At 36.0% G+C, this 18279-nt stretch overlaps 1 protein-coding gene across 1 annotated transcript; it reads left to right on the top strand.

Moving 5' to 3' along the window:
- The first annotated feature begins 2072 nt into the window (after positions 1–2072).
- LOC112508181 (serine/threonine-protein phosphatase BSL1-like) lies at positions 2073–16386 on the top strand. Its single transcript, XM_025112967.1, has 18 exons — positions 2073–2292; positions 2380–2440; positions 2525–2603; positions 2704–2783; positions 2879–2973; positions 4224–4323; positions 6491–6560; positions 7419–7520; positions 7890–7971; positions 8061–8228; positions 9037–9205; positions 9491–9674; positions 9814–9981; positions 11433–11671; positions 12837–12929; positions 13689–13788; positions 13867–14066; positions 16209–16386. The coding sequence occupies exons 1-18, from the start codon at positions 2088–2090 to the stop codon at positions 16345–16347; spliced, it is 2334 nt and encodes a 777-aa protein (XP_024968735.1). The 5' UTR covers positions 2073–2087; the 3' UTR covers positions 16348–16386.
- The last annotated feature ends 1893 nt before the right edge of the window (positions 16387–18279 follow it).

Genomic DNA, 18279 nt, shown 5'->3' with positions numbered 1-18279 from the left:
GATAGGAAAACACAAGATGGTATACCTAAGTGCCCTTAGGCTCAACACATACCATCCGAACAGATCAGAAGATTGAGAGAAATCCTCTATCTTTTGTATGTAACATATTTCTAGCTAGAGAATAATTTATGAGATAATCAGTAGTTTACAGTCATCTTGTTTATGACATCATTAATAATATCTTTTGCAGTTTTATTACTACCAGTAATCTGTGATTTACTCTACACCGTACACTTATCTTATGAAATATGTACATTTATACTTTATGTCATTGATAAATCAGAAAACTTAAAAACTTTAGAAATATTCAATGTATAATCAAGGTTAAAAATTCAAGTTTCAAAAAGAACCCGAAAATTAGCAAGATCGATTATTTTCTAAAAGAAGACATGAAATTCAGAAACTGTTTATTTCATGCGATCTGATTATCAAACAAAATAAAGCAAAACCACAAATAACGTGTAAATATTTGCAGTCGGATTCAGAGCCCTGGATTAACGAATTTGAACATGAAACGTGTACGTCGGTTTGGAAGTTCAACCGACTCGTCACAAAAAAATGATGTGTGTCATTACATGTTTATTATAAGTCAAGTTCAACCTCCTTTGGTTGTTTTATAACAACAATAGAAAATAATATATACTTGTGGTCCCTATGGTTTGCTCAAATTTTTGATTTGGTTCCTAGGATAAACTATCTACATTGGTGGTCTCTAACTTTTCAATTTCATAATAATCAAGGTTCCTGGAGTTAACACCATCAGTTAGCAACTTTAAGAGAAACAAATCAGTATTTAGACAAACTATAGGGACCAAAAATGTAATTCACTCTAAAATTAATCGTGATCCACATATTTTTTGTAAAATGATTTTGCTTATTAAAAATATTCTAAGTAGGTTTAGCAAAAAAAAAAATGTTTTGATTATTATATCAATTTAATTGTTGTAACTTATTCACAAATTATTTGATAATATCTCATAATATTTAAACGGTTAAAAACGCAAATTACATGAAAAAGTAACGTATTTTAACATGATTTCTATTTTGGATAACGTACTTCAGAACTTTTATTTTGGTTCCTAATATGTAAAGTTTTAAACATTTAAGTATCCGGGTAACCGGTTGAAGACTAATTTTAGATTAAAAAAGATTAATTTTAGATAAAAAATAAAAAAAATTCATCTCACTAACTAATTCAGCAAATAATACTGAGTTGGATACCGCATCACTCATCATTTCAACATGATAACCGGTTATCCAATTTGTCCATGTGGTTTGTTAATAGTTTCATTTTTCGTCCCTGTGGTTTAAAAACTTTGATTTTTCGTCCACAGATGAATTCATACCTTTAAGTATAAGGGATCAAAACAATAAATAATTGTAAACCATATCAACCAAAACTATAATAAATTGTAATTGTAAAAATGAAAATGACAATGAATTACAAATCGTAGAGATGAAAGATATAACTTTTAAACCATAGGAATGAAAATCGTAATTATTAACAAACCACAGGGACTAAAAACGTAATTTACTCATAAGGAAAAAATTCGCTATCAAATTCAGTTGCCATATTGCCGCCTCTCTCTCTCTCCTCGTCCGTCGTCTCTCCTCCATTCCCCTGGTTTTGATTCTGATTCATCTTTGTTTTGGGGATTCCATCAAATTTCAATTCAATCTCAGTACTAGATTCAAATGCTCAATCACATTGCGGTAATTTTCTGGAATTTTTTATTCTGATTTCATCTCTATTCTGTGATTCCGCCAAATTCAATTCAATTTCAGTACTATATTCAAATGATCAATCACATTGCGAAAGTTTCCTGGTTTTTTGATTCTGATTCATCTAATTCCATCTCCTTTAACGTGCATCGATATAGATACATAGATAACGCTGGTTAAGGTGCCAAAACCCTCGGCTGATCACGGTGTTCACCACCTTCATTTCTCCGCCGTCGCACGGAGGTGGTTTTTACTTTGATCCGATTTTCATATTTTTGTTTGTTATTGCGATTAGAGGACAAGTTAGATCATTCATATGATGTGATTTGTTACAAGTATTTTTCGGGGTTTTGGTTTTGATTTTGATGGATTCGAAGTCGTCGCTTCATCCGGCTCCTACATATTTCCCATTGGAGACGCATTGGGATACAGATGATGACGCCCCTGGCCCTCGTTGTGGCCATACTCTTACAGCCGTTGCCCCAACCAAATCTCATGGACCTCGTCTTATTTTATTCGGTGGCGCTACCGCCATTGAAGGTGGCGCCTCCTCCGCCAACCCTGGCATCCGTAATTATTCCTTCCTTTCTTAACTTATTATATAATTTCTTCTAGTATCTGCAATAATGACAATTGTTTGCTAATTTTTAATTTCAGGATTAGCAGGGGTGACGAATTCTGTTCATTCGTATGATCTTCTTACTAAAAAATGGACCAGGTTGCTTCAATTCTACATCGTTCTTGCATTTATATCCAATAATTTGCTTAGAAATCAAATGTTGATTTGCGGATACTTTTTCAGAATGCGACCGGCCGGGGAAGCCCCTTCACCCAGGGCTGCTCATGCAGCTGCTGCTGTTGGAACCATGGTTGTATATCAGGTGATTAATATGTCCCCCAAAAAACCATGAGAATGGATGATGCTTAATTTTTTGAGTTATGATTGTGATTTATGATAAAATTGATGGTGCACACTGCTAGGGTGGCATAGGCCCTGCTGGGCATTCGACTGATGATCTTTTTGTGCTCGATTTGACTAATGACAAATACAAATGGCACAGGTAAGCTTCTTCAATGAAGGTTTCGACTTATATCCTTCCTATTTTGATGTTTTTTGCCCTTAGGTGTTGATTTGGTTCTTGTTTTTTGAGTGCAGAGTTGTTGTTCAAGGGCAGGGTCCTGGCCCTCGTTATGGCCATGCCATGGACTTGGTTGCCCACCGATACCTTGTTACAGTTAGTGGAAATGATGGTGAGCGCAATTTGCATTTAGTTAACATGTGTTCTTAAATTTTCATTCATTTTGATGTAGAAATAGGGGTCTATCATGGTATATTTTCCGAGTTTCTGAAATAGAGGTCTATCAAGATCTAAAATTATTTGTAGAGAGCTCATCTGCAGTCTTTGAATCCAACTGGTGGCAAGGCATCTATTTATTAGAAGAACAAACCTGATGATTTAGTGGAGTCATCCTGCATAATTCATGCTGATGCTAAGTTCCAAGATGGTGAAAGATGCTCATTGCTATTATGGTTGTAAATGTTTTGTTTGATGCTCAATTTTTTTTTGTAAGGGTGTCCGGGCCAAAGCCCGACTAATCCTTGGCAAATTTGGAGGCTAAACATGGCCCCACTTAAATGTCGCCAACACTTCCCTCCCAGGGCTCGAACTCGGGTTCATGACTATGCCATGCCCAAGCCTTTACCACTAGGCTGGAAGGTCTTTGACTATTTGATGCTCAATTTGCTAGCTTAATTTAGTTCTGTTTGATAAGTTTTAGCTGGACTACAGCAATCACACATACACAATACTGCGGTAGCTTTCTTGTGCTCTAGGAAGAATAATCTACAGAAGTTATCGGCTTCTACTTATCTCTTATTTACTATCGCTCCATGCCAAAACAAATGTCTACAATGAAATATGTGCACAGTTTAGAAATGTGTAATTATCATACTTTTTGATGAACTAAATGATAATATTACCTTTAGGGAGTAATGATTGGAAATGGACACTTATTTTGGGACAGACTAGAGAAATATGGACGCTTATTTTGGGACATAGGGAGGATTAGAATAAATATCCATCTCAAATTTAATCTCCCTCTCAAGTTTCTATTAGTGAAGGGGCCGTCAACATTGGCCATTCTTTTTCCCTGGAATTTTTTCACCTACTGCATATGAATTTGAATAGTTGCAATGAGTAAAAGCTTACTTTGGTGACCTATATGCCCATATCCTACATCTTAATTCTGTACTCAGCGAGTGGTTGAATTAAGTGAGAATTTAGATCGATCCATACAGGCTAGAACTCACTTTCACCAGTTCAATGTGTTTACTGCTTCAGTCTCTCCCCATTTGTAGCAAGTTCTGTGAAAAAGTGAACGGCATACTATCCTACAACCTGAAGCTCCATACTCCAGCATTTATTGCAACTATTATCTTTGTTAGTGTTTGAACATAACATATATTTCCTATCGTTCATAAACATATTTGGTTTCCCTAGGAAAGAAAGTGCTTTCAGATGCCTGGGCATTGGATACGGCTCAAAAACCATATGCATGGCTGAGGCTCAACACGGATGGTGATAAACCTTCTGCTAGAATGTAAGTATGTATTCAATTGTGAGTGCAGTATTGGAACTTCTCTAGGGCACTTGTGTCATGAATTTGATGATCTTGCATATTTGTTCTTATCTCTAAGGTTGTAGCTTATTTTTTACCCCCTTAGAATTTGTGCTTTATAAATGAAATCTGAAACTTGCATTTAATCATCCTTGGTGAAGAAAACATACTTAAAGAGTGGAGTATGCTTTCATAGAGTGATTTGTAATGCTGTCTTTGAACATTTTTTGGCTGGTAGTCAGTACCTAGACTTCTTCAATTGTATTGAGCCTTTAAGTTACAAGAAGATAATGAACATCACATTTGGCTGGAAAATCTGTGTTGTCAATTCCTCCAGTTTACTTCTGTCTATGCAGGTATATACATTCATATATGTGAGGTAGGGAGTTGGTCACAAATAAGCTTAGGTGTGCAAGAACAAGAAAACTTTCTATTCCATATTTCATGTTGCATGCATGCTTTAGCATGTAACCACTTGGTGCTCCTTCTGAGGGCATCTTTGACTTCCATGGTTTTTCTATTATGTCATTTGGGTATCACTAATTTCTTCTGGACCTTCCTTTTCCATCACTGATTCCTCCATGCTGGTTCTTTTTATTGTTCTTCTCTTGTTATGTCTGCAGCCCAAATTTATCCCTAAATAGCAACTGTTATGGTAAAATGCCCAGAGAATAAAAGCAATCTATGAATGGAGGATTTGTTTTCACCAGCTTGAGGGAGAGTGTAGAAAATCTCGGAATCAACTGTAAATAAGGCAAGATACAGTCATACAAAGAGAATATAATTAATAGTCAATCTCTACCAGTAAGGGAGTTAGGTTGATTTGTTTCCCGTATTAATTTAATTCATTTCCTTTTTTTTATTAACCTGGATATCCAACCCGTTATGCGAACCGACTAATCTCAGGGCGACCACCTGCTTTGCAGATAGCCCGGAGTTACCGCATTTGAACCTTCGTGGCCACAAGGGGATTTTTATTCGTCCTTGGATTTGAACCTGGGACCTCCTGGTACTTTTGACCTTTGGAGTCAAGCTCAAACCAATCAGGCACCACTTTTGTGGTTAATTCATTTCCTTTTTAGTATTGTGTATTACGTATGTAATAACATTGTACCATTGTAGTGAGAAATAGAAGAAACCAATTTAACTTTATGATTCCAGAATCTACAGACTTCTTTATAAAAAAAAGTGAACTCCCAAATGAAGAGATGTGAAGGGAAAGTAGTTACAAAATAGGGGACGGAGAGGAGGATGAAGAAAATAAGCAGATGTGGTTAGAGATTGATTCTCTAGGAGCCTACATAGGTCAACAAAGGGAGGTCTTGAATTAAAAATCGATGCTATTGACTTGTCATACATGGTTAAACACTACGCTCTTACCATGGAGATCACTAGAGAAGACTTTGAGATCATGGAAGAGAACAGAAGAACACAAGAGAGGGACAAACATATTTTTCTTGAATGATATTGAAGAAGAGATGCTGTATAGGACCTAGAGAATTAGTGATAAAGGGTGTTAGACAGTGAGTACGGAGAAGAAGATCAAAGATGGTTTTCTTTTGCTACCCCAAACATTATAGTTTCGATTTTATGGCATACCTAACTTGTAGGTGGCTAAGCCACATAATCCCTATGTATATGTACATATAGGAGCATGTGTCACAGGTGGTAGAGCTCTCTTCCACAGACACTATTCACCATGAGAGGAAACTCAAAACTATTTTCCCATATATGCACATAGGAAGCCCAATCCATTATTGCCTTTATCTGAGACAGGATTTTTGTTCAGAAAAGTCACGAATTCATGATTGGCATGTCCTTTTACATGCTGTCTTTGCCTGATAGTACCAAAAATAGCTTAAACTGAAATCCCTTTGCTCTTTCTTCACCATAAAATATATTGCCGAATCTTGAATCAACAGTGTAAATGGGCTGGGTGAAAGTCCAGTCCCCTCTTACACTAGGAATGGATGGGCTTCCTATATGTTTATATGTTTGTGTATGCTTCCTACAGTTTCCCCTGGCACAATAAGTATGTGCTGCTTATGCTGGTCATTCTTTCATCACTTGTGGCAGTTCTGCGTCTACATAGCCTGTGTATACCTTTAACATCACATGCATTTCACGTTTTTGTTTTTCCTCTCTGCAGGTATGCAACAGCTAGTGCCCGTTCTGATGGTTTGTTTTTGCTTTGTGGTGGAAGAGACTCCTCAGGCATGGTACGACCTATCCTTTCTGTGTTTGCTTAAGTATAATACTACCGATAACTTCCTGATAGAGATTCGTGGCATTCTGACTGCAGTTTTAAGGCAGCTTTAATTTGCCTTTACGGGGGCAGTGGGGCTCAATAGCTATTGTTACTTGCATGCTACTCGTGGCAGATGACATCGGCCTTATCGTTCTCATAATGCAAATCCGCATGCCACTTAAAAAGACATTGCTTCTGACAGATTCACTATGCTTTATTTTCGCAATTCATTTTGTATGATAATTAGCTTGGGCACTTAACTCACTAAGGTTAATGTTTCTAGATTTAGATCATATGTGGGTTTTTATCTGTTTATTGAGCATATCTTTGTTAACAAGCTAACTGTTTCATGTTAGACATATGGGCTATCAATATTAATCAAGTAAACCAATGTGAAGACCATTGCAACATTCCATAATGTTTTGTGTATGTACGCTAGCTATATCTGCATGCATTGTTTTAACCTCTAGAAGACATAACTTTTTCTTTTTCTTGTCATACTGGCTTCAATTTGGAGTTCCTGCGAGTTTAATTCATATTTAAGCTTTAGTTGTATGTGTTCTAGGCCCACTACATGTTATTGGTACACCTGAAAGATGTATATATGTATGTGTATATATATATATATATATATATATATATATGCATGTGTGCGTCTGTACTGAGATATCAGATGCACCTGAAAGATTTTATCAAAGTAAACTTTGAACTGAAAAAATTATCAAAGCTTGTATTTAATTATCCATGATTGTCATTGCGTAACGTACGATATTGCTGTCGCGGAACACGTTTATTTTGCTGACGATTGGTTGTATATGTGCATCTACAGCCCTTATCAGATGCTTATGGATTGCTGATGCATAGAAATGGACAATGGGAATGGAATCTTGCACCTGGAGTTTCGCCATCATCAAGATACCAACATGCTGCGGTAAGTAATGGCTTTTCATATGAAGCACGTAGAGACATAATCAAATAAGAACCACAAAATGATTGAGAACCTTGAGAACTTTTACCTTTAGATATTGTTCAACGTGATATTTTCATTTGAGGCTATAATTTATAATTTAAGGTATTGATTAACATATATTTGTTTCACGATGTACAACCCTTTTTTACATTTATTGTTTGTTTTACAACATGCAAAAACTTTCCACGTTATAAAACAAATATATGTTAGTCAATACTTAAATCATAGTCTTAGATAAATAAAACACCATCGGACATAACACATGATGCACTGAATCTCATGGTTTTAATTTTAGTGTTCCTATTTAGAAACTCGTTTCCTTGTCGTCAGGTTTTTGTTGGTTCTAGATTGCATGTCATAGGAGGTGCACTTAGGGGAGGGCGGGTAGTCGAGGGTGAAGCAGCCATTGCAGGTTAATATTGGTTTAATATGGAATCTTGCAATTGTATTTGATTCAATGACGAAAATATAGAATCTTTGCAATATGATTACATTTTACAGTGTTCGACAGTGCTGCTGGAGTTTGGTTGGATAGGCATGGCTTGGTGACTTCTTCACACTCTAGCAACGGGCAAACTGATGATCCATCTTTGGAGCTCATGCACCGTTGTCGGCATGCCATTTCATCTGTTGGTTCTCGTATATTTGTGTATGGTGGTCTCAGGGGAGGTAAGCTTTCACCAGTAAATTGAGTACCCAGAAAAACAAATTCCCACAAAGAATGATCACAATAACAGAATTGTAACAGGACAGAAAGCATGTTATCATGTTCCCGAAGAAGAGGTTGAAGAATTTCATGTGTTACATTGTTATGTATCATGTATATTTAAAGAAAATTTTCCAAAGTCAACTGAAATAATGTGAGCTGAGGTCATTGTTATGGAACGTATGCTTGTTACGTGGGATAGTACAAAATAAAAACTTGTCCTGTATTTGGTGCGACAATAGAGTGGACATGACAGGGACTAAGGAGCCATTTACCAAACTCTTACCAGATAAGCGCTTACCGGATGTCACTTACCTTACCGGGTGAGCATGACAAGGACCGAGGATCTTACCCGGTAAGTGATGGAAAAGACTCTTGCCCGTTAAGCACTTACCAAGTAAAAGACGCTTGCCAATAATCCATTTTGATGGCCAAGAATGTTACCAGATAAGGTAAGTTAAGGTGGTGACTTTTGTTGGTAAGCGCGTACCCATTGACGTTTTCCCGGTAAGCGTTTAGTAAAACGGCCCCTAAGTGGGACAAAAATGCACCAAAATAGATGAGACAAAAATTAAGGAAGATGGGGCAATACTGTTAAATTACTAAACTACCCAAATACCCATGTCGAATTAAAACCATAAAACCTTCCCCAATTCTTTCACCCACCTACTTGTCTCTTGCATAGGCTCAAAAGAATCTCTGAAAAGTCTTATGTGCTACCTATTTATTTCATGTCTTTTCAGATAATATTATTTGATCCATGTGCTGCAGATGTGTTGTTAGATGATTTTCTTGGAGCAGAGAATTCACCCTTTCATTCTGATGCCAATAATCCTGGATTAACATCTGAAAGGGGTTCAAACATGACAACTTCCAAGTGCACATTTGATCCTATATCGCATGATGACGGACCTGAAAGTACCTTGCCTGCTGACTTAAGGTTACGCTTATTTTCCCTTCTGGCCCTACAACCAACTCTATATGTAGCGGTATTTAGGCCATTGATCTTAAATGATAATTCTATTCACAACATAAACTAGGGACATTCTTGTGTAAAGAAGTAGCGTTTCTTCTGTTAAGTAGTGTCATTTTCAAACCTGTCAGATGGTTATGGATTTAAAAGAAACTTTTCAGAACGTCATTTAATCAAAAGACCCTCTATATATATGCAAAAAGTTTGTACCTTGTGTATTTTTCAATTATGAAACACACTTTAATGTTTCAGTGTGGACAAAGAATCTACTCATAGGCTGGCTGAAGCTAGTGCTCCTAATTCCGTCTGGCAAGCTGCACAAACGCATATGGCAACTCCAAAAGAGATGATGATTTCAAGTGCTAACTCACAAGTTGCAGGGACCAATTCAGATGGTAGTGATAAACCACAAGATGTGCAACTTCACCCTAGAGCTGTATGTGTTCTCTTCATCATTAAGCTCTAGCTCGAGTAGCTCGTTAGAAGCTCGAATCATTCACACCCCCTATCATATACCATGTTAGTTGGGTTTGGTGTATTTCATTCTTAATTATACCAAGGAGCATGTGGTGCAGGTTGTGATTGCTAGAGAAGCCATAGGAAACATGGGTGGGTTGGTAAGGCAGTTGTCCTTGGATCATTTTGAAAACGAGAGTAGACGTATGATACCTTTTCATAATGACATTTCGAATCCTGCTAAAAGGTTCATGAGGCAAAAATCACCTCAAGGCTTGCATAAGAAGGTAAGATTTACAAGTTGTGTACATCTTTTTTGTGGTATACTGGTAGTCTATGCTCCGTCCTAAATAGCGGGTCCCAAGAATTGTGGTGTGATTTACGGCTAAAAGGCCGCTTTTTACACAAAAATAGCAGTCCATATAACTGCAATTTGTGGTTGGCCTTTTTTTTTTTTTTTTAATCGGCTTATATTGGACCTATTTAAATGATTTGACCTTTTATTTTGGACTTGGACTTGATTTAGGTTTTCAACATCGAGCATTCAACCGTGTTTACTAAATCCTTCCACCAACATTCTAAGTTATTAGTGAATTTCTTTTTTATATTGATTACACATAGTATGTTAAGTTATTTATATTTCATGATATATATATATATATATATATATATATATAGCCAAATAGTATTTTGAGAAATCGTAAATATTTGAGAAGTAAATAAGTGATCATGACCCTTTATACGGTCAAGATCGGCTTTGACTGGTCAATAATTGCGGCTTTGACTGGTCAAAAATTGCGGCGAAAAATAGAGAGGGTAGTTTCGTAACTTTTACAAATAGGCAACAAACGGGTTCATATATGAACCTATGTGATTCACATATTAACTATATATGTTCATATGTGAACTCGTGTAATTCACATATGAATTATTTTAACTGATTCACATATGAACCTATGTGATTCACATATGAACTAATTAACTGATTTACATATGAACCTGTGTGGTTCACATATGAACTAATTAACTGATTCATATATGAATCTGCCAGTTAAATAGTTCATATGTGTATCACATGGGTTCACATATGAACCAGTTTGCCGTCTATTTGTAAAAGTTACGAAACTATCCCTCTATTTTCTGCATACCCATGTCAGGAATTATCTTATGCTTCACGATCAAACCGCAAATGTTGACCAGATGAAGGGCTAGGATCACTTCTTTAATTCTCAAATATTTACCACCGTTGAAATGAACCTTTCCATATACATATAGAGAAGAGAGACTTGGGATCATGTGAGACAACATTTTTACACTTGAAACTTCACAGCATAACACTGTGAAGGTAACCTGTAACCTTCACAGTGTTTTTGCTGTGAAGGTTCAGATTTTTTTATCTTCACAACATTCTGTTGTGAAGTTTCAAGTGTAAAAATGTTTTGTCACGTGTCTCACGAAAACAGACTGGTCTTCCGTGAACCCAACCCTATATATATATATGTATCGTATATAATTCTAAAAAATTTATATGAACCGTTATTTTTGGATCGCTATACCACAACGATAACCGCTATTTCAAATCAGAGTATTGATTCGCGATTTGGTATTTTAATTGCTGTAACAGCATAGCTGATAGTGTGCTTAGAAGTTGTATGCCAAATGCAGATTATAATGTATCCTTTTTCAGGTCATTTCTGCTTTGCTTAACAAATGCAGATTATAATGCATCCTTTTTCAGGTCATTTCTGCTTTGCTTAAGCCTCAAAACTGGAAACCCCCTGCGAACAGGAAGTTTTTTCTCGATTCTTATGAAGTGGGAGAGCTTTGCTATGCTGCCGAGCAAATCTTTATGCACGAGCCAACGGTTCTTCAGTTGGGAGCTCCGATCAAAGTGTTTGGTGATCTACATGGACAGTTTGGTGATCTGATGCGACTATTTGATGAATACGGCTTCCCTTCCGCTGCTGGAGATATAACGTAAGTTCACCGTTAGAGTCTCATATTGGCGAGACTTGAATCATAACCTCCCTTCTGTCTTTAAGGGCTCTTCTGGAGAATAATCTAATGGGGTTCCGTGTATTCTTACATGGTATCAAAGCCAAAGTCTACCACTTTAGGAACTCGCCACTCTGGGACAGTCTGTTTCCGTCTGGCCTCAGTTAGAGGGGGCATGTTAAGAGTTCCATATCGGTTAGACTTGGATCATTTCTCCTCAATATATATTTCAAGGGTTTTTGTAGAGTAATCTAACAGTGTTCCACATATCCTCACATGGTATCAAAGCCAAGGTCTACCACTTTAGGGACTCGACACTCTAGGACAATTTATGCCCGTTTAGCCTCTGTTGGTAGAGGCGTGCTAAGAGTCCCACATCGGCTATACAGATCATTTATCCTCCATATACGTTAGAACCTTTCTTCTCTCTTCAAGGGCTCTTTTGGGAGTTAATCTAATGGGTTCTACATATTATCACATGGTTTTAAGGCTAAGATATACCACTTCACGGACTTACACTCAAGGACCATTTGTACCTGTCTAGCCTCCATTGGTAGGGGCGTGCTAAGAGTCTCATATTGGCTACACTAGGATCATTTTCCTCCATATATGTTAGTACCTCCCTTCTTTCTTCAAGGGCTCTTTTGGAGATTAGTTTAATCACATATTATCAGGGCTAAGGTATACCACTTTAAGGACTCAACAGTTTGGGACAATTTGTTCCCATCTTGCCTCCTTTGATCGGGGCATGTTAAGAGTCCACATCGACTAGACTTGACTTGGATCATTTCTCCTCAAATTATGCTAAAACCTCATTTCTTTCTTCTATGGCTCTTTTGGACAGTAATCTAATGGGGTTCCACAGTCCACACATTCTCACATGTGTCAGAGCCTTGGTCGGGGTGTGTTAAGACTTAAGAGTCCTACATTAGCTAGACTTAGATCATTTCTCCTCGATATATGTTAGAACCTCTTTTCTCTCTTTAAAGGCTTTTTTAGAGCCAATAGGTTTCCTCATATTCTGACACTCAGTGTACATGGTACCACATATTTTTGAATTTTGTTTGTCGTTCATTCGATTTGATTCTTCAAATTAACCTTTTATTGAAAAACAAGGACTTGATGATCATCTTTTACCCCCTTTCAGATATATTGACTATTTATTCCTTGGAGATTATGTTGATAGAGGACAACATAGCTTGGAGACCATCACTTTGCTACTTGCTCTAAAGGCAAGCTTCTACTTTATAAGAGCATCTCCAACAGATTCTCCAACATTGAGAATCAAACTCAAAATCTTCAAAAAAATTACATTCAATTCCAATATATTATCTATTTTGGAGATTATTTATATTATTAAAATATTGTATACATGGAATAAAAATAAACATTTAACATCAACGTTTCTTATTGGTGAGAAAATAATAAAATATTGGAATCTCTGTTATGATAATCATTTCTGAGAGATTCCGCGCTCTCTTGCTTTCTATTTTTGAGGAAGTTTTGGAGAATTTTTTGGAGCAAGGAGATTGTCCAAAATAGCCGATCTGACACCCCACACACACATTTTATAGTCACCTTTTCTACTTATTGACTGAAATAGCCAAGATTACACACATAAAATGCAACTTGCATAATCCACTTTTTTCAATATAATATTTAAAAGAAAAAAAGAATTGCGTAACTGCTAGTTGAGGAGTGTATGCCACATAGATTGTCCACGTATACGTTACGCAACTTAAGTAATGTCTATTTTTCCTGAATATTATATTGAAAAAAGTGAGTTAAGCAAGTTGCGTAAACTCAGCTATTTCCGTCAATAAGTTGAAAATGTTGCTATATAGTGAAGAGGGGGAGGGAGATCAGCTATTTTAGATAATTTCCAGAAATCTCAATTTTCTCCATTTTACAAAATCTGTTGGAGATGCTCTGATCCCACTTTACTCGTCTATTTCAATATTTGATGCTCACTAACCTTAGAATCTTTCATTTTACTTCAGATTCATGATCCTGAAAACTTTCACTTAATTCGCGGGAATCACGAGGCCGCTGATATAAACGCGCTCTTCGGTTTCCGTCTCGAATGCATCGAGAGAATGGTATGTGTGTAGAAAAGTTTGGAATTATTGTTTACAAAGATTTATTTTTTTCTGCTTATTGGTATGTATGAAGTACAGGGAGAGCATGATGGGATATGGGCATGGCAAAGGTTCAATCAACTATTTAACCATCTTCCACTGGCAGCACTTATTGAAAACAAGATTATATGTATGCATGGTGGCATAGGGAGATCCATTCATTTAGTTGAACAGATTGAAAGACTAGAGAGACCCATAACCATGGATGCAGGATCTATTGTCTTGATGGATTTGCTGTGGTAAGTTCTTTAATCTTTGGAACTATATAATAATAAGAGTAAGGGGCCATTTACCAAATGCTTACCTGGGTTAGCAGTTACCAATCTTATTAGATGCATATGTCAGGGATCAAGAATCAAGAATCTTACCCGGTAAGGGTAAAGGCAAGCACCAATAGTCTTACCCGGTAAATGAGGACGACGACTCTTACCACAGTTAGCGCTTACCGGGTAAATTTCTTGCATATGATACCCTTTTGGTGAACTATCAGTAAGTGATAGTGTTGAATTTTGCCAGTAAGCATTTACCTGGGTAAGTGTTCGGTAAACGGCCCCTAAATTATGATTTTTGTTCCCTGTGGTTTGTTAAAAGTTTCGAATTTTGTTCCTCTGGTAAAAGACATATAATTGATTTTGATTGGGTAAAAGACAAAAGTGATCGATAAATGGTCGAAAATACCCTTAATTGGACGGAGTTTTTTAACGATCTTGAGAGGGAGGGACCAAATCCAAACCTTTTTACAAACCACGAAGTATCTTGTAATTTCGAAATTGCATGAACCAAAAGTGTTATTTTTGACAAATTACATCAAATTTGTAGTTTACTCTAATTATTTTTTTAAATAAATTACATTTTTCGCCTCTGTTGTTTGTTAGAAATTGCGATTTTCGTCTTTATGGTTTGCAATTGATTGCTATTTTTGTCCATGGGCTAACTCCTAAGTACAAGGGACCAAAACAATAAACAATTGTAAATGACATAGACCGAAACAACAATAAATTGTGAATTATAAGGATGAAAATAACAACTGAGTCACAAACCATAGGAACGAAAATCCCAATTTCTAAACCACGGCAATGAAAATCGCAATTTTTTTAACAAACCACAGAGACAAAAAATGCAATTTACTCTAATAATAATTAGAGAACTACAAATTTGATGTAATTTGTCGAAAATAACACTTTTGATTCGTCTAGTTTCGAAATTACAAGATTAGCCACCATGGTTTGTAAAAACATTTGGATTTGGTTTATTCCTCTAACGGTCGTTAAAGAACTCCTTTAAATGAAGGGTATTTTCGACTATTTATGGATTTTTTTGTCTTTTACCTAATCAATGGTTTTGGTCCTTGTGGTTGTTGATTAAGTAAAAAATATCCAATAAAAGAATGAAAATGTCATTTATTTAACAGAATTTTAATGACAGGAGAGACCAAATATAGACGTTTTGGCAAACCACGATAGTCATCTTGTACTTTTAAAACAATAGGGGCCAAAAGTTTATTTTTTACAAACTCTAGGGACCAAGTTTGTAGTTTACTCTAATAATTATATACACAGTTTTTTTTTATTACCTTTTATAAGGTTTGAACTCTTGGCCAGAAGTGTTATTTTTTACAAACTATAGGGACCAAATTTGTAGTTTACTCTAATAATTATATACACACTTTTTTAAACCTTTTATAAGGTTTGAACTCTTGACCTCCGGTACTAGTGAGGTAGATGCAAGTCGAGCTTGAATATCGGTGTATTCAAGTGGAGCTTGACGACACTTTCTCAAGCTCGACTCAAGAGCTTGCAATTAATCAAAATCCAAACTCGATAGTAATTTTTCAAAAACTCAAATTCGTTTGAAGCTTGAGTAAGACTTGATGTTTTCTCAACTTACACGTTAAAAATTGTGAAATTTAAGGGTTTGTTCTTATAAATTGAAAACTTAAAAAAGATGTAGTCTTGAAATTTATAGAACTCTTAGGATCAAATTCCATCATAAAAATACACTTTCATCTCTTTTTAACTCTTTTGTTACCATCTCTTTTTCAATGTAAGGATAACTATGTCAAACCTTTTTATTGGTTCTTTTGCTTTTTTTAATTAATAAAAAATAACAATTGAACTAATTTTTTAATATTATATTTTACAAATTATATTACAAAACTAGTTGTATGTAAAAAATCAAATATCTCACGAGCTTTTCTAGTCAAGTAGTGAATAAATAGCTCGATTTGACTCATTAGTATATCGAATCGAACCTACTTGAGTCGAGTGTCGACATATATTGTTGGACCAACGACCTTTTGGTTTTGCTATGGTAAGTTTTGCTTATATAGGATTCGGGTTTCTTCGAAGCCGTCTTACTTGATGCATCTTTTTTTCTTTTAGGTCCGATCCCACGGAAAACGATAGCATGGAAGGTTTAAGACCAAATGCGAGGGGACCTGGTCTCGTTACTTTCGGGGTATGTATGTACCTTTTCGTGTTAGACGATGGCTTAATATTCATTTTAACTTGCACATTATGAATTTTATATTCACCAAAGGGCCTTTGGCCTAGCGGTATCGTAGTCTTTGGCCTCCTAGGAGGTCAAAGGTTCAAACCTCATCAAAGGTAAAGAGGGTGCATGAGTTTATTTGTTGCATTTGTCGTATATAAATATTATATACTTAAAAAAAAACTTTATATTCATGTAAGCATCATATAGGATTAATATCGCACCGCAATCCATGTCTATACTTAGGGATGTAAACAAGCCAAATTGAGTAGTAGGTTGCTCAACTTGAAAAAAAAATACCAGATTTAAGCTTGAACTCGAGTATTTTTTGAGTTATCGAGCTTGAGCTTGATGCTCGTTTATGGGCTCGAACTCACAATCGATTAACTCGTTTATTGGCTCGAGGTTGATAATTTTTATATTTCTTATTGTAGAATTTATGAACATATTAGCATGTTCAGCTCGAAAAAGTATATGCTCGAATGGCTTGGCTTGACTCCTAAAATTTAATCAAGTTTTCGAATGAGCAAAGTGGTACATTGGTTTTATGCAGCTCGACTCGTTAAGTTAAACACTTTTTATTTTGTGTTTGAGCTCAATAATTATTAAGCTCGAGCTCGAGATAAACGAACTCAAGTAGCTCATAAAAAGCTCGACTCGTTTACACCTCTATCTATACTTCAAGAAATAGAAATTGGTCGCTTGTATTCTCAACAGTAAACCAAAGGAGCCCAATATATCTTGGCCGGAGGTATAGGTAGACCCATAATTTTTTTTAAGTGGTGCCATAATTTGACAATAAAAAAGTATCTAATTTTTTTTCACAATATTAGTATAGATGTGTTGGTTCCTTCCTTGTCCTTACATAGAAGAGAGCCATGTTTGAATCTAATCTACATATATTTTTTAAAAACACAAGAGGTATATAAAAACACCAAAATTTAAGTTAAAAAACAACAAATTTGACAACTGTGAAACTCGAATTTGGCCTTTTGTACAAAGGCCAGAGCATTTACCATCTTAGCCATTAAAATCTTGTACTAACATTTCAGTTTCAAAAGTTATAGTGTCACCCAACAGAACAATACGATGACACCTCAGAAACGTAATTTTTCCCGTTAAGACTGAACCATGAAATGATGGCTTGTACCACCATATCATTCCATGTGGATTCGCCTTTGGTTGGAGGTGGAGTTGGGTGGAATGTTCGCAAAAGAGTAAAACGGCTTGTAAAAAATGTGTGGGAAAAAAGTTTCCCGAATGGAATAAAGGAAATAGCAAATGAAAAGAAAAGAAACCTAAACAAGAAAAATGTAATATATTAATAAAAACTAAAAAAAATGAAGCTTTATGGCGTCTCTTAGCCACAAAAGGTTTGTTTGTTTACCTTTTAATACTTCTATTAAGAGACAGTTTCTGAATCGTTAAGAGGTGAATCTTGTTTAGAAAAAAAAAAAGTTTCTCTTAATGGTTATAAAACTCTTTGAATAATTTTGTATCCTAGATCTCCCTTAAACATTCAGTGCCCTAATCTCCTTGTAAACAATTACCAAACAATTATATTTTATTGTGTTATCATGAGAGCCTCTTAATCATTTTTTTATTAACCTGGATATCCAACCCACTATGCAAGCCGACTAATCCTAGGGCAACCACCTACTTTGCAGATAACCCGGAGTCGCCGCATTTGAACCTCCATGACCACAAAGGGATTTTTATTCCCTTTTGGATTTGAACCTGAGACCTTCTAGTACTTATGACCTTTGGAGCCAAGCTCAAACCAATCAGGCACCACCCTTGTGGTTGCCTCTTAATCATTTTGCATCAAACCATTCAACAACTGCCAAAAATCCCCATAGATTCACTCCTATGAGAACTTACATCTCTAGCGGTACATGTGATATGAATGGTAACAAGTAGTTGCATATAAATGTGATATGAATGGTAACAAGTAGTTGCAGA

Source organism: Cynara cardunculus (assembly GCF_001531365.2).
Source record: "Cynara cardunculus var. scolymus isolate 2C chromosome LG 2, CcrdV1, whole genome shotgun sequence".
NCBI lineage: Eukaryota > Viridiplantae > Streptophyta > Magnoliopsida > Asterales > Asteraceae > Cynara > Cynara cardunculus.
The sequence above is the reverse complement of the archived record's forward strand: the minus strand, read 5'-3'. Positions and strand labels throughout refer to the sequence as shown.

Excerpts from the sequence above, each read along its gene's own strand:
- LOC112508181 (XM_025112967.1), top strand. The coding sequence starts at position 2,088 with ATGGATTCGAAGTCGTCGCTTCATCCGGCTCCTACATATTTCCCATTG. Across the intron at positions 2,604-2,703 it reads GAACCATGGTTGTATATCAG|GGTGGCATAGGCCCTGCTGG; the intron begins GTGATTAATATG and ends GCACACTGCTAG. Across the intron at positions 7,521-7,889 it reads CAAGATACCAACATGCTGCG|GTTTTTGTTGGTTCTAGATT; the intron begins GTAAGTAATGGC and ends CCTTGTCGTCAG.